General features: G+C 32.8%; 1 protein-coding gene across 1 annotated transcript; it reads right to left on the reverse strand.

Moving 5' to 3' along the window:
- Window positions 1-12,332: 12,332 nt before the first annotated feature.
- On the reverse strand, window positions 12,333-13,935 carry LOC106641535 (uncharacterized). The gene has a single exon (XM_023389789.2). The coding sequence runs from the start codon at window positions 13,869-13,871 to the stop codon at window positions 12,399-12,401; it is 1,473 nt and encodes a 490-aa protein (XP_023245557.2). The 5' UTR covers window positions 13,872-13,935; the 3' UTR covers window positions 12,333-12,398.
- Window positions 13,936-17,944: the final 4,009 nt, after the last annotated feature.

Genomic DNA, 17,944 nt, shown 5'->3' on the forward strand with positions numbered 1-17,944 from the left:
GATCAACATCGATAATTTTGCCAACCACGTCAGTTTGAAGCAACTCGCTCGAAAACGCCGCAGCGACTGCACTACGAGGAAGAGGGCGTGGTCTAAATCAGCGGTGCGCTCATGACAGCGCTGCAGCTGGTACTTTGGGAACAAACACTATTTTTCGATACAACTTTAGGATATTTACGAAAAAGTTAGGCATACGAAAATTTAACTACTGTTAGATTAACTACTTACAGAGGGACAACATTTTGAAAAACGGCTCTATCTGATCTAACAACTTTTTTAGAGCTGTTTTTTGGAAGGTTTATTTTCGGTTTGCAAAAAGTTTGCATTCAATTGTCTTGAAATTTCGTGGGATTGATAAGAATTAAGAACCCAAGTTCTATTGAAGTTTGAAGTCAAAATGTTGATTTACCTCGAATAAGGGTGGTTTTTATTTAGCTTGCTCACGTCATTTTAATACTTTATTTTTTTCATCTGTTCTCCTTCTAGTTACTATCGTTTTTTTTTTTTCTTTTTTTAGCACAACATCAGATCTCAGTTCTTTTCTTTTTTTCAGATATTTCAGTTTACCCATCAGATCTTGTTACCACTGTTTATATTTTTCCTACACTTTTTTTTAAAATAATTTTTGTTGCTTTATTTTTCAACTCATAGTTTTCATATACTTATTTTTATTTGTTTTTAACTAACTGCATCTTTTATTTATTTAATCTTACACTACAAATCTACTCCAATGCTTTAAACTTTTGGATTAGAAAGAATAAACAAAATAAAAAATGTAATGACTAGACGCCATGAGCTGCTGAAAATTAGATTTCTAAGTGGTTCGCGTTAAGTTTGTGACATATTTTGGCTTGGTTTTTTCACCTTACGGTCTTACAAAAAACTTTTTTAACTCGAAAATGTGTTTAGAATGAATTAAATTAAATCGCTTAAAACAATTTTGACTCAAAATAATTTAATGTGACCCATAAATATTTTTTCTCCATAGTTTTGTCCTGAATCTCTAGCAGGAAATAATAATTATAAATTAACGATAAAATTTTATGGAACCTAGTATTATTGAAAAATTTTGAATGCTACCCGACACATGAATTTTTCGAAGTCAACAGATTCTCTGAATGAAATTTTTCTTTAAATATTTACGTTATGTTACCTAATTAACTCCAGGGCAATCACCGGACCCAAAGCTACTTGCGAAGAAGATGCTCGCCAATGATAAAAATGCTTAAAGAAAGTCCAAAGATAATTGAAGTTTTCTTACCTTATTGATAAGGTCAATCTGTTTCTCTAGTTTTATGACATTATATATTCATCAAAAAATAAGCTATTTTATCGAAAAAATATGAGTTGACGTTAACTATTGATATTTTAAAAAATGAATGAAGCCCGAACTCGGTAAGAGTTACGGACATGGTTTTTTTACTGACGGCACAAAGTGTATTAACAATCGCTTTGCTCTCTCTGGCTGCACTCCATACCAACCGATAGAAATAAGTAGTTAGCGCCATAGAAGCGCCATCGCCAGTGCCGCCACCATGGCTATTTTGTGGCCCAAGGGACCGTAAGGACGTAAGGTAGCTTCAGTTGGGTGGCGCTTGTAGCGAGCACTATCTTTTCTTCCGAGGGCACAGTAAACGTCCAAATGTGATAAAAAATGCTCTGAAAACTACTATTTTCTCCTACAATGCAAAGTGGTCAACCGACTTTGTACCTACAGGCGCAAAATAGCACTTTGTGCCCTCTATAAGAAAAATGACTCCTCGCGACTCTGGCACAAACATACAACAATCGTGTCCTTGGGACATGTAAGTTGTACTTTGCACCAATTGCACAAAGTGTAGGGTACATTAGTATAAGGTACAAATATTCGTTCCACGGCAAGTTGAAAATGTAATTTATATTTGCTGATTCCATTACATAACCTCTGTGGATGTCAAATTTTCCATAAAGCAAATATATGTCCTACTACTGTACTACTTCATAAGCAGTTCATGAAATTAAACAAACAAGTCTTTTTTTTGTTAAGTACTTTTATTACAATAATACAGGATTTAGCGTTGAGCAGATAATCATCTAAAGTGCCGAAATTCGTTTTCCGAATAAAAGTACTTTTTTTTCTACATAATCAACAAAAGTAAGAAATAATATAGTAATGTGTTACATTTTTCTGAAGCTGACGCTAGGGTTAAAAAGAAAATTTAGTTGAGTACTTCATGCTGTTTTGTTACCATCTAATCTTCTCAAGATTACTTCGAACTCCAACTTCCTCCTTGACTTAATCTTGCAAACGATGACGTGAATGTCTACAATTATTTCCTCAAAATTTTTTACTCTAGTATATTCCTAGATATTATTACAGTGGTATTGAAGCTATAATATCTAAAAATTGAAGCTACTGTTGGAGAGTTATTCGTTGTCTTTGAAGTGGAAGGTGGGTACTGGATGTCACTTTAACATGTGCTATTGTCGTAAAGTCTTGCAATAACGCCAACGGCAGCCGCTTTCGCAAATTTCACTCCGGATGATTTTAGGTAAAAAGTACTGGAAAATGAAGGCAATACCGAACATGCCCCTAGCGAGTTATCTGCTCGAGTCTGCTCGTGCTTTGTAAGGTTTGGTTCATAACTAAACCCTTGCGAACATTGCTTGCAGTCGTAGAACTCATTCTCCGAATAAACTCGCTCATCGCTTATGAGACATTCTTTCCGCATGAAACCTATCGAACACATTTTGCAGCTGCTGGGCTCATCATCTGTATTAGTCCGTTCGTGTTTCCCAAAATGATTTTTCTGGGTGGCACATTTTGAACACTGTTCATAATCGCAGAAATTATTACTCGAATGAATCCGTTCGTGCACAACTAGATTGCTCCTAATATTAAAATCTTGCCCACAAATTTTGCAGATGTAGGGCTTCATGCTCATATGATTTCTTTCGCGTACTTTCAGATGTAATTCGCTATTAAAACTTTTTGAACATTGTTTACTCTTGTAGGCAACCTTATCACCTGTATGCCTCCGCTCGTGTATCGTAAGATATTCTTTTCGGGTGTAACTTTTCGAACAAACTTTGCATTCGTAGGGCTTACTGCCCTCATGGACCTGTTCGTGTCTCGTAAGATGTGATAGCTGAGTAAATCTTTTTGAACATAGTTTGCAGTCGTAGGGCTTATCACCTGTATGATTCCGCTCGTGTATCGTAAGATATTCTTTTCGGGTAAAACTTTTCGAACAAACTTTGCATTCGTAGGGCTTACTGCCCTTATGGACCTGCTCGTGTCTCATAAGATTTGATAGCTGAGTAAATCTTTTTGAACATAGTTTGCACTCGTAGGGCTTATCTCCCGTGTGAATCGATTGGTGCTGTGTAAGATTAAATTTATTAAGAAAACTTTTTGAACATAGTTTGCATTCGTAGGGCTTATCACCCGTGTGAATACGCTGGTGCACTATTAGGTTGGATTTCTGATTAAAACTTTTTGAACACAGTTTGCATTTATAGGGCTTATCTCCCGTGTGAATCCGCTCATGCTCTGTAAGATTTGATTTAAAAGTGAACCTTTTTAAACAAAGTTTGCATATGTATGGCTTATCGCCAGTGTGAATCCGCTGGTGTGCTGTAAAATATGATTTACTAATATAACTTTTTGAACATATTTTACATTTGTAGGGATTATCTTGCGTATTAGTCTTCTCGTTTGTTGTAATATAACTTTTTACGATGAAAGTTTCGTAACACACTTTACAATATGACTTATTACCAGTATGGAGGTGTTGCTCTTTCAGGAAACCATTTGTTCTACAACTTTTACTGCACACATTGCAAGTGTAAGAACTGCTTTCTTCGGCCATAAGTATTTGTGAAGGATAGTATACAGAAACTTACATCAGTGGTGATTTCATTAACTTAAGAGTAGTATTTTTGTCCTTGTACTGATTATTTTTCATACTGTACGTAATGCTCTTGTTGTAATAAGATGTCGAGGACGTTTCCGTTGATATGTTGCTTCTCTGTTTAACATGGACAAGATGTAATTGTTATTATACGATTTATATTTTTATTACGTGAATGAATTTATGATGCATCAATAGTGTTTTTTTTTAAGTTAAAAGAAATTATGTGAACAATTTACAATTTATAAATTTAATAATGGGATGACTGAATCCAATAACTTAAAATGCCAGCGCTCTTACATACTTAAAAAATAATGCATTATATCATTAGGGCACAAAGTACAAACATGAGCACCCAAAGGGTGTGGTTGTTGTATATTTGTGCCCAAGTTAAGTACATGGTTTTTTGTACTAAAGGCACAAAGTGCATCTCTGCGTCCGTCAACACACTTTGCGCCCAGTTTATCAATTTAGGCCTAGAGGAGGCAAAAACTTTTTTTTCCATACCTCCGCCAAAAACAGAGAATATGGAATATCTCTGCCGGAAGAACGACTTTGTTCTCTGTTTTCAAGTAGCAAAGTGAAACATTCCTTCCAGGTAGAAAATCATACGTTCTGCTTGTAGTTAAAGTATTTTTCCGCCCTCAGGTGGGTTTGGGAGGCTGGTACTTCCTCGGGCAAAAAAGAAGTTTTCCGATGCTCGTTCGAAAAGTCTCCGCTACGAACCTCGTTACGGACCTCGCCATCGGCTCGGGCCGCAAACCTCTCGGTTTGCAAACAAAGACTTTTCAAACTCGTAGAAAAACTACTATTACGCGAAAGCGTCCGGAAAATGGGTGTTTCCCGCACTGGTATTAGTGTGGAAAATCGATTTTCCCACATAGTGTGCGGAAAGCTTTTGCCGCGCAGTGTGTGATAAAGGTCTTGCAACACACCGATAAAAAAATTTTGCTACACACTGGAAATCAAAATTCATACCTAATTTGTACCTATTTCCCTCACACATTGCAAAAAACCTTGTAGTGATTGACTCACACAAGTGGCTGGAGTTGACCGGACCGAGTACCAGTAGGGCACACGAGTGCGTAGCACTAGTGTGATCGCAAGGTACGAGTTACCGCCACCGGCCACGAGTTGGTCTTTTCCGCACTAGTAACCTAAATAACTATTGATATCCTCTGTATGTTTCTCTATTTCCTTGTAGAAAATGCAAAAATGCTTTTCCTAATAAGCAGTAAATGCAATTTCTATTTGAGAGATTGTGTTCCTTTTTTCTCCCTGAACTCACAGGAAAACATCGGGTTTGGGCAATGGAAGAGAAAAAAAAACATTTACAAGCCTTCGAAAGAAAGTACTGCATCATCTTCCAGGTGTTTGCCAACCTCTCCTCCAGCTCGGACGGTAATTCATATCTGGTAGAAGGGGGGGGGGGGCCCAAAATAACGACAGTTTCCTTCAATTTTTAAGTGAAATGATGAATGTTTGTCCTAGCGACGTGTATTTCGACGACATCGATAGCTCAGTGCCGCGACTGTTCATCATTTTGACAGCCAATCACGAAGCAGTATAAGTAGAAAGTCAAAGTGAACTGTCTTGTGATTGGCTATCACAATAATAAACAGTTGTTGCACTGAACTATCGCTGTCGTCAGTATACATGTCGCTGGAATAAATATTCATAGTTTAATTACAAAGTTAAAGTGAACTGTCAATATTTCGGACCCCCCCCCCCAGATTTTGGCTAAAATACTTTTGTATGAGTAAAAAATATGAATTCCTACCCAGGAGGAACGTAAAACTTTCATTCCTTCAGGGAAAAAAGTCGTCTTCCAGCGGAGATATGGTAAAAAAGCATAAAATAACTTACTTTTTATTTAACGCAAGAGGAGGAAGTTATGTTGAAAAAGCTTTTTTTCATAGGAAGTGCTTATTTTCTAACTCATTAACTCAATTTTCTTGTTCATCCCATTTTTAGGTAATTCATATTTTGATTAAGTTGGCATGGGCGTTTTTTTACTAAAGTGATGAAAATCTATGAAGTTCAGATAATTTTTTTTTACAAAGTATGCCGAACTTGTTTGCGATAAAGAAATTTCATGGTTATCCTCTTTATTTTCTCCTAAAAGCTTGCAACTCTAACCTGCAGTCTTATGGAAATCATTATAAATTGACTAAAACTTTGGAAGTAAATGATGAATCTCAAAAATTGAAAATATTCACATATTTTTTTATGAAGATTTCATCGAGTTGTTTTAAACGTGAGCTTATCCACTTCAATTAGGAAAAATTGAAAAAGGAAGTATTCAAAAAATAGAAAAAAAAATATTTAAAAAAGGACTGTAAGTAGGTGCCTCAAACAAATTTTTCAATTTCAGCAATTATTATTTTCCATCCCTTTTCTCACAATTTCTTAATCTACTATATTTTTGACATAATAAGTATGTTTATTGAAAATTTAGCTTCTGGAAGGCATTTATCTAACAAGGGCCTCTATGGCACCCTACCCTATGTACGACACTAACCGCCCAAGCCACCTTAAGTTGTCAATACTTCAATTGTCAAATAATAAGTAATTACTTCATCCATACAACGATAAACTTACCTTTGATTTCCAGAGTTTTAATTGTGAAACTGAATGTTTAATGTTTTACGAGCAATTTTTATGGTTAATATCTTCCTTAAAATAAATCATGCATCCGGCTCTTTGTGAAATAATAGACATTTTTTCAACTATTAACTAACTACGTGCTCTTTACACGTTACTGAAGTTTGATAAATAGATAGAAATATTATAAGTACATGTAAAACCGTAAGTACATAGATGATTATCCAACTTTTTTGTAATAATTCAATACTGTAAACTTGAATATATTTTCTCGTAGACAAATTTAAAATTGTGTTTAATGTGGTTAAATAGTTGTAGCACGTGTACTAAGAGGACGCACGCGGTTGCAATCGAGCACAGAATACAGTTTTCTACTGTGTTAAATTTTAAGTGATGAGAGGGACATTGATAATGATGCATGAAACGGAAAGCTTTGCGCTTGTAGATTAAAACAACGTACGTTATCTTTCTTGGCAACGGTGGATTGACAAATTGGAAATCTAATGTCCTCAAGCGTTGTTCGATGTATTATCCGTCTATATTTTTTTCGTTTACCTAATTAACTTATACGTGGCTTTTTAAGATGAGGCATGTACATTTCGATAGACAGACTCATTTTATTTTTATCAGTGGTTTTAAAAAATGTTTTATTGCTTTGAAATTTAAAAATTTAAAATAATTTTCTAAATGCTTGACTATGTACTGACATATTGATGAAGAAGTAATAAAGTATCGATTTGATAGTACCTTCTTTGATGTACAATAGGCTAGTATTTTTTTTTGTTTTTATAGACATATAGTCATACAGAAGTGCTTTACATTTTTTTGAGATAAAAAGCATGTCTTGATATTTAAAATCATTTTTACTATTAGTGTGGTCCGAGTTAGTTTTTTTTTGTATGTATATGGAGAAATGTGTGTACGTATTTAAGTTATTAGACTTACTTGAGTAATTATGATCTGATTCAGCCTAAAATCGTAGGATGACTTATGTTTTATGATTGTACCTGATGCTTAAGATTTTAATAGGTTTTTTTAAAGAAAAAAAAATCGGCAGGGCTTTGAGTAAATAAAATTTTCCGGTATAATGTTTTAATACGTATCAAAACTTATTTTGCGTTGAATTAAGGTAGGACCTCCGAGTAAGGTAAAAGTACGTATTATGGATACAAATTTCGATTGTTACGTTTCATCGACCAATATTAAATAAAAAATAGTCATATGTCCATAATTTTTGGTTTTAATAGAAGCGCTATGCTTTTCTGAACAAATTGGAATTTTTGAAATGAAATTTAGATGTAAAAAAATAATTTTATAAGCAAATATTGACACGATCAAAATGTCCATAACTATGGAATAGCTAAAAAGTTGTGTCCATATTTATGAAACACAAGTCCCAGTTATGAAATTTACATGTTAATTCAATGGGCTCGTGCGTTTCATAAATAGGAACATCACATATTGCAGGTTATATTTCAAACTGTCCGTATTATGAAAACCGGATTCGTAATAATAAATTTTTCAATATAATAATGTTTGAAATTGTTTACTTATTTTGTTAATTTGATACGGTAGTATTATAGAGATTCTTCAGTATATTTTATTTTTACTATTAGAATTTTCATGATTATTTAATCTTGAGTTTCCATAATATGGGCACGTTTCATATTACGTACTTTTACCTTACCGTACTAGTCAAATTACTGCACGAGTTCGAGTTTGACTTCATCAGCAGTGTCGATAATGCAGACGACGTGTGTACTAGCATCAGTGCGTAAACACGTACGTCTGCTAATGTGACAGAGTAGTTATTTTTTAGTAGTAATTTTACTGTTTGTTATTTTGGTCAGTAAAGTATTTTTGAAATAAAGAATAAACATCAAAAAGATTCTGCAGACAAACTATCCAGGCACTCGTTACGTCAAATTCTCATCGATGCCTATAATAAGGATATACAATGTGGAATCAAAATTTCACTATTAACGATCATTAATCGTAAAGTACGAGTAACGTCTTCCCTTAATGCTGTTAATATTATAAATAGTACAATAAAAAATGTAATTACTAGTTTGTGACATTTACTCATTCATTATAATTTTAAAAACATTTATGTGATTGAAAGCAGTGTTCATGAAATTTTACAAAAAAAGTTTTATTAAATAAAATTAAAGTATAGTATCAATTTATTACTGATATTCATCATTCATCAACAATTTTGTACTAATATTCATTTATATTTATTATTCATTAACCGATATTTTATGTTTTGCGCACAAAAAACAAAAAAAAAATTGACACCATAAGCATTTTCGTTACTGCTCGCTTTTAAAAAACCGCGCGCTAACATATACCAATATGGCGGCCTCCCCGACTTCCTCTCGTAATCACAAAACCAGTATTTACATTCGTTTTTGTCAAATATCTTGAGAAATTGGCCGTCAACCCATATTGTGCTCAACACGATCCAAAAGAAGAGGATTTTCTCTACAAGTTTTATATACTCACTTTACTCAGATTTTTGTTTTTTATTCGCAATATGTGATTACGTCACTTTTTTCTCGTTTTTTTTGTATGCGCCTGTATAAAACATTCGAACTTTGAGCTTTAATATCTCGAGATTTTGTCCGTCATCGGCCATAACTGAAGGTACCATTAGATTCAGCGGGTCTCCATCTATATAATTACAAAAGCCTTGTACCCCAGATTTAGGTGGAGGTCCTACCTTAAAAGTAACGAATAACTTTTTTTTTTGCTTGTTTTATTGCAGAAGAATAATATAGATATATTTAAAAGGAATACATCAACTTTGTAAACTAAAAAAGAAACATTTTTTATTGATTTAATTTTAGCTTGTGTTGTTAAGCTAACACTTCGCGATATGTAAGGGAAATATACTTAGCTTTCAATACTTACTCAAAAAAATTATACCTACTGCCGTCCCAGAGAAGATTGCCGTTAAATTCATATTTGAATGCATTTATGAAAAATTAAGAAAATCGAAACACCCAATTGTTTTCAAATATGATAAAAATGAAAGATTTTACCCACAGGAAAAATGAGTTTAGGGTAAATATGGCACGATTTTTTGCAGTAATCGTAAAAAAAATTCGATTTTCCAACGGGAAATTGGAAAAATCGTACTTACGCCTTTTGCTCAGCGTAATTTTCTTCGAAAAAAAGAAATTGAATTCACTTACGCCATTTTTTTTCGGACTTTAGCAACATTTGATAAATTATTACGAATAATTGAAAAATCATCCATGATTTTTACAAGTACATTTAGATTGGAAATCACCGTTCAAATCGATTGATATAAAAATTTAATTTTTGACCAAAACGTCACTTAAAAAAGTTTACCACACATAGCGTTTTCTGTACATTCTTGCTAAAATTTTAACAGGATGCTCGTAATGATATTAGAAAGTCACATTTAAAATTTGAGATCGTTTTACAACACCGTTTTTTACACATTCAATGTTGAAAAAACTTCAATTTAACACGTAACCTTATGAAAAAGTCACCTAAAAATGTAATTCATGAGAAAGTAGTTGGTAGAATTCTTCCAATTTGTTTTTGTATGAAGTATATCATAAAACTTATGTTATACCGAATTTTCAGTGGGATCAACAAGTTATTTTACAAATGCATTTAAAACAGTTGCCGGCGCTGCTGCATTCTTGCTCCCCCCTCACTGCACTCTTCCTTAATGACTTTCTTCTCTGGGAATAAGAGACTTTAGACAGCACAATATTTAAGAATTGTTGTTATTTTTCCAGTCGATTTTCTACTAAACTTCAGAACTAAATATGTTCTTTTTGAAAAACTAAAAGAGATCGAGCACTAGAACTAAGAAAACCTATGTCAACCTCCACATAAATGCTAGTTTGTTAATTTTCGTGAATATTTTTTTAACTAGAATGGGCTCTAGATTTTCTTTGAAGTCACTCGAAACCTTAAAATTTAACTATAAGCGTGTCAAGTTTCGTTAACAGTCAATAATTTTTCAAAATATTTTTTAGTTAGATCCCTTTGACAAGTGCAAATTGTTGACCCGATCGAGTAGCTGGCTTTGCGCTCAGAGCCTTTGAAAAATGTTGTCAAGGAACAAAAACTCCGAAAGTTACCAAATCAATTTTAAAAAATAGGAGCTTATAAAGAATTGAAAAACGTATTCATCTTTTATTTAAAGTTTTTTGTTTAATATGTAGTTTTCGTGATAAAAATTTAGTAGTGCACAACTTCCATGACTGAAAATTCTTGATTTTTTAAATTTAAATCGCTGTACCTCGGTAAAAAATGCATTAATCGATTTGAAGTCATTGTACTACAAACATTATTTATTGTTATGGACATGTTTTTACCATTGCTATTACTCAATTAACTCAGTTTCAAAATTTTTAATCGATTGCATTGACTAAATTTTTTGGATTTGAAGTTGTCAGTTTGTAGTATAAAAATGAAGCTACAAACGAAATTTGAATCATACTGGATTGAAACTTTTTAAGATAGTTGATTTATACATCTTTATAAGAAGCAATACACGTTTTGCTATGTCAAAAATATAAGGCACTCCTGTAAAGTAGACGTGCCTAAAAAATGGATATTAATTCAAGTATAATTTTCTTTATAATGTGCTCCTAAGATTTTAAAAGGCGAAAAATAACAGTAATTAATACTTTGGAACTAAATTTTTTTATAAGGTATTTCAGATTTATTAGAAAATAGTTTTTTTTAAAAAACACATGTAAATAAATTCAATTTTTTTTATTGTATACATATGGATAAATACGAATTTCAATGTAAGGCGAATAACAGTCTAACACATTAATCTTTTCACAGTATTGGGGTGTATAATTGAAAATTTTTTTTGTAAATACCCACATTATTGATATATATTTTGACAACTACTATTAAACACCAGCAAATAGATTAAGTATTTTTACATTAGTTTTAAATCTTGCTAAACGTTTAAAGCACTCTTGATGTTTTCTTTCTCTTTGGAGATTTGTCGCCTTCGGTTTTATTCAACTAGAAATTTTGTTCATTTCTATGTCTTTTCCTGGTATATATTCCTTTATCCTGCTTAATTTTGTTACACTCCTGTTTAAAATGCCTATAATATTCTTTGTAACTTTCTAATGTGTTTCCATACGCTATTCTTATTTTGAAAACATTTAAGATGAGTTTCTTGTAAATTTTGATGTCTTATCTTTTTTACTTCACAAAACAATCTCCATTTTTTCCCTTCTTTAAGATACGTTTTTCATACATTTCATACGTTTCGTACATTTTTTGTATGTTTCACCTTTTTCGTTATTTACTTTTATAAACGTTTGTTTTATGTACGACTTTTTTTACTTCAACTTTTTTAACATAGATTATCTCTTCCGTAAAGTATTTTTAACTAATTATCCACAGAACTCCTCCTAGCTTATGTTATACATAAATCTACTTCTTTCTACCAGGTCTCCAAAAATTATAAGCTTTTTGTTTTTAATTTTCTCTTGATATTGCGAACCAAAATATTAAGACCGAAAGATGAATTTCGTTTTTTATTAGAATTGCTGTATGTGTAATAAATCAGATGGTGATAACAAAAGTACCAAACATATTAATAGGTATATATGCGTCCAATTCTCTATGACCTTAGTTTAAACATGATGACTTGGCAGGTAGTGTTGAAGTCATCACGCTGACGTTATTTTTATACCTTTTTCCGTTTACAAGTTAGAATAAGTAAAAAGTTTAAAAAAAAATAAAATTATTAATTTTGTGTAGAGGTCTATTAAGTATACTTCCAGGGTTACGTGCCCCATGCGTTGGAGTAGGGGGCTGTCTTGAGTGTCATGTTCACTTTTAAGAGGACTGAGTATCACTTTCATACGTTCTATTATGAACAAATTATGGAAAAACACTATCGCCTGTTTCCTTAACAAATCTCACTCCAAAAGATTTAATAGAAAAAACACTGGAAAATGAGGGCAGCATCATAGTTTCACCCAGTGAATCGGCGATAGGAGTCCGCTCCTGCTGTGCAATATCGGATTTGTCAGAGAAAATATTTAAATTCTTTTTACAGCTGTAAGGCTCCTGGACAGTGTGGACCTGCTTGTGTTCCATGAGGTATTGTTTTTGAGCGAAACTTTTTGAACATTGTTTGCTCTCGTACGCAACCTTATCACTTGTATGAATCTGCTCATGTCTTTTAAGACAGTCTTTTCGGGTATAACTTTTTGAACAAATTTTGCATTCGTAGGGCTTATTGACCGCATGGACCTGCTCGTGTCTCGTAAGATGTGATTTCTGAGTAAAACATTTTAAACACAATTTGCAGCTGTAGGGCTTATCACCTGTATGATTCCGCTCGTGTATCGTAAGATATTCTTTTCGGGTAAAACTTTTTGAACAAACTTTGCATTCGTAGGGCTTATTGCCATTATGGATCTGCTCGTGTCTCGTAAGATGTGATTTCAGCGTAAATCTTTTTGAACATAGTTTGCATTCGTAGGGCTTATCACCCCTGTGAGTACGCTGGTGCACTATTTGGTTAAATTTCTGATTAAAACTTTTTGAACACAGTTTGCATTTATAGGGCTTGTCTCCCATGTGAATCCGCTCATGCTTTATAAGATTTGATTTAAAAGTGAACCTTTTTAAACAAAGTATGCATTCGTAGGGCTTATAACCTGTATGAGTCCGTTCGTGCACTGTTAGATGTGATTTCCGAGTAAAACTTTTTGAACATAGTTTGCATTCGTAGGGCTTATCTCCCGTGTGAATCAATTGGTGCTGTATAAGACGAGATTTATTAAGAAAACTTTTTGAACATAGTTTGCATTCGTAGGGCTTATCACCCGTGTGAATACGCTGGTGCACTATTAGATTTGATTTCCGAGTAAACCTTTCCGAACACATTTTGCAGTCGTAGGGCTTATCACCTGTATGGCTTCGCTCGTGTATCGTAAGATATTCTTTTCGGGTGTAACTTTTCGAACAAACTTTGCATTCGTAGGGCTTACTGCCCTCATGGACCTGCTCGTGTCTCGTAAGATGTGATTTCCGAGTAAAACTTTTAGAACACAAATTGCAGACGTAGGACTTCTTAACCGCATGGATCTGTTCATGTCTTATAAGATGTCGTTTATACATGAAAACTTTTGAACACTGTTGACAGCCGTATGAAGTAGTGTTATCATTTGTGTGAGTCAGTCCGTGTACTGTGAAGTTTCTTTTCGTGATAGAAGTTTCGTAACACTCCTGGCAACTACAAGACTTGTTATCTGCATGAGTATCTTCGTGCATTTTGAAATCTTTACTTATTCCGCAACTTTTGTCGAATCCATCGCAAAAATGGGAACTGCGAACTTCGGCCATGTTCGTGAATGATAGTATATTTCATGAGTCTGAGGTAGCTTAAATTCGATCGATTATTAAATTAGTGGCTTGTTGGCGTTATTTCTGATGATTTTTCATGTATTGATCTTCTTTTTCCTAACTGATGACGATGGCAGATCAGTTGCTAAGTTTTTTCACTGTTTAACATTGATAAAAAGAAATGTTTACTTATGTATTAGAAGCTTTGTAACTCTATTATGTGTTAGTTTTGTCAGAAATTATCATAGTAATACATAAATATTTTTATTTTTCAAGGTTAGTGGACATACTTTAAGAAAGAAGGTTCTAACTCCCCCTCCCCCTCGTTATTTAAAGGGCTCAGTAGTATTCGCTTTTAGCGCAATTCCGAAATCGCGCCCCCACTGGGCATTTTGAGAACGATTGGTCGTAATTAGAAAAAGACAGTACTATGAATTGATTTCCACATGCTTGTAGAAAAGCGATATTTAAGGGTTAGCCACCTGGTGAATGGAACCGAAAGCTCGATTTTATAACAATTACCTTTTCTGATGACGACCAATCGTTCTCAAAGTCTTCGGTGAAGGAGCGATTTCGGAATTACGCTCAAAGCGAAGACTGTGGTTGTTGACCAATCCTCTTTAATGTGTGCAATGATGACAGTATAATTTCAAACGTTGTTTAAGTCTAATATATTGAAAAATAGAAACTGATTTATCTACTACCAGAAAAATTTGAGCCGGAAAGTTGTTCCTTTTGGACCTTTTCGTTTAAATTACAAATATGAGAATGTTTGAGACTTTCCAAGTTGTGGGTTAAGAAATACAGTGGATTAAATTACACATGACTGATTAGCAGTTTGTTTGGTTATACATGCCCGTAACTGCGTGGAAATAAAATGTTGGCCAAATTGTGGCAAAAATTTTGTTGCAAAATTTCAGCTAAAGCTGTGGCAACGTTGAGGCTCAAGACTTGGAGCCACAATGTTCCTCGCTTCTCTAAGAAAATGATAATCAAGGAAAATTTATTAAAAAATAGGTGTTTAGTTTACAGTTCATAGATATATTTACAGATAAAAATTTCAAAATGTATTCGAAAGTGTAGAAGTAAATTGTTTGAAATGTGTTTGTTTTTACACTTATATAAAAAATACAGATGAAATGTACATAGCTGAATCTTGTAAATTTACTAGAAAATGAATAATTACTTTGTTTTATAACAAAGTGATGAATTATTTTAATTTTATAGTAAATCAAAACTATTTTAATTACAATAAAATTTAATAAAAAATACTAACCTCTTATTTTTTCTATAAACTGAAAATTCGATTAAGGAGTATACGCAAGTCAAACTTTTTTATTTAATTAAATGACGGAATGCAATATTTTCCTTAAAATTATTTATGTACTTTTTTTATGTAACCCAACCATTTTTTGTATTAGAATCTTTTTCCTTGAGAATCTCGGAAAATTATGGCTCGAAGTCTTTAGCCACAATTTGCCCATAAAATTTTTGCCTCAATTTTTCCAACATTTTATTTCCATGTGGGTTATGATTATAAGTAAAGCGATGTTTTATAGTTAAATGTAGGTAAGAAGTTTAGATAACTATGTGTTGCTGTTTAAAACCATGTAGTTTATACTTGATAATTTTTAGTTGCTGCATTGATATAATGTTTCATCCCCCACCCGAAACCTTTTTTTTTAAGAATCTGACAACCATAGGCGCAAAGGGCAAGGTGGTTGTCATGGCAGGATCATTTTATTTTTTCCGCTGTTTCAAACGAAAAGGAAAGCATGCAATTTTCTAAATGTTGGTTTAGAATATGAGCTTTTATCACAGAGAAATTACTGGCTTATCTATTTTTATTTTCATTGTTCGAGACATGATAAGGAAATCTTGAAGTTTTTCGTTGATGAATCGAAGATTTTTTGTTAGCTGGAAAGTCAAGACGTATTGTATCTCTTGCTTTTGAATGTCAACAAATTACAATATTAAAAGTTCAACAAAAAAGATTATATTCATTTAAAAGATTTTCACGTTCATAGATTGACAGTTACTCGAAGTTTGTATGTTAAAAAATAATATCTCAAAAATTCGTACGTTTATATTTGAGATAAATCAAAATAATTTACGATTTGAAGTTTTTTTTTTTCAAGTATAATAATGTTCAAAAAAGCAGACCAGTCATTGCGTACACGTAAGAGCGTTGGCAGGAAAATCACAAACATGCTATTTGATAACGTCATTTAAATATTAAGGATTCGAGGCAAGACAAAGCTGTGTTATATTTGTTGAAAAAAAGCTATTTTGGACTTTCTAGGAAAGAACTGCCTTTTTAAATCGTCAAGAAGAATAACGTGTTTTAAAATGTTTTCTTTAACTGTCAAAAAATCATCGCGTTAGACAATGGAATGAAGAAATTTTTTTAGTTATCTTTTATACGTGATGGTAGCAAGCTACAAATTATTGACGTATTTAAGTTCATGTGATTTTTTTCTCTCTACTTACAACTGCGCTGGTGACGCTGTAAAATTTTAACAAATAAAATATATTTCCGAGATTGTTCTTTTTCTCCAACAAATTCAAGATAAGCACTTTTTACAAACTGATTTTGGAACTTTTTTTCTTCAAGCTATTAATATTTTTAATTTCATATAAAACAAAACTTAATTTTAGTATTGAACAACTACTTTTATTAATATCAAAACAACATCTTACCTTTTATTTCTGGATTTCCAATCAATTGTTGGCGTAGTTTTAACACTCATTACGTTGCGTTTATTAATTATACTCACTATTTTTTCTATATGATATATTTCTTATACTTAAAATAATTTAGAATTCTACTTTGAATTATTTTCTAACGCTACTAAAGTTGAGCACGTACATATAAATACATGCAAAATAATTTAATGATGTATACAGTATTTTTAAATCTATTTTCCTGTAGTCAGATCCAAAACTATGATCTACGCGGTTGAATAGTTGTAAATGAATAAGTTTCAGCTTAAAAGATTATATTCATTACCCTCACACATTTATAGTTGTGAAGGAGATACATGACTAATGGTGTATTGATAGGCATGCTTTGTGCTCGAAGAGTCAGAAAGTTGAGATAATGACACTTGGCAACGCTGGACTGACGGAAGTGATAAACAATTTTTAACAATTACAAAGAACGAATTTTCAGAAAACTCATTATTATATGGTGCAACGGTAGAACTTATTTGTTTGACACTTTTTTTTCACTTAACTGCTGTACTCATAAACGTCTTTAAAATAACAGGTGCGTGGATTCCATCAAACGCAGACAAATTGCATTGCATCTAAAATACTTAGTAAAACAAAAAATTAAGGATTCTTAAGTTGTAAATAAAAAAATTAACCAGTAAGAAATGCACAGGTTTTATAATGTAACGCGATGGTTTATATTTGATCAGGTTCGTTGAAAAGAAAAAGTTCTAAAAGTTTACCCTACAATTCTTCAAGAAAAAATTAGTATATTACGTCATAACAAAAGACCAAAGTTCGGCATTCCCCCCCAGGTGTGTAACTGCCTCCGGAGACGAAGGCAAGGGAGGCAAGCACCTGGAAGTCGATGCCGTACTTTCGTCCCATGCAGCGTACTTTTGCAAATACTTTTCTATTAGCAGATAATGCGAGTTTTTACCTGGGAGGAGTGTTGTGCTAACGTATCTGAAGGCAGAAAAGATACGTCGTTTTTTGGCGGGGGGTTTGGTGAATAACTAATCTTTTCTTACAACAGCACGAACTTTATAAACCTAAATATTTTCCGAATTCAAACATTGCTAGTCTACTGATACTTATTCCATCATTCCGTTCAATATTTTTCGTTATAATAAGGTAAAAGTACCGATGCTGGGACGCACTTTTTGATTCTGTCCCAATAGTGGAACAGTCAATAACTAATAAACTTTTAAGAATTTTGTCATGAAATGAATTAATTTCAGATGTTAAAAGTGGTGTCTTGTTATATCAATAAAACTTATCATCTATTTTCAATTGCATTACAATAAAAAAAAAAGTTTTTAAAAATAGCTGCTTCATTATACGTACAATTCAAAACATAA

This window comes from Copidosoma floridanum, unplaced genomic scaffold, assembly GCF_036245765.1.
Source record: "Copidosoma floridanum isolate Cflo_tuat_1 unplaced genomic scaffold, Cflo_Japanese_pri ptg000040l, whole genome shotgun sequence".
Taxonomy (NCBI): Eukaryota; Metazoa; Arthropoda; class Insecta; order Hymenoptera; family Encyrtidae; genus Copidosoma; species Copidosoma floridanum.

What these genes read in the sequence shown, in the direction of transcription:
- LOC106641535 (XM_023389789.2), bottom strand. Translation starts at nt 13,871, where the DNA reads ATGGCCGAAGTTCGCAGTTCCCATTTTTGCGATGGATTCGACAAAAGT.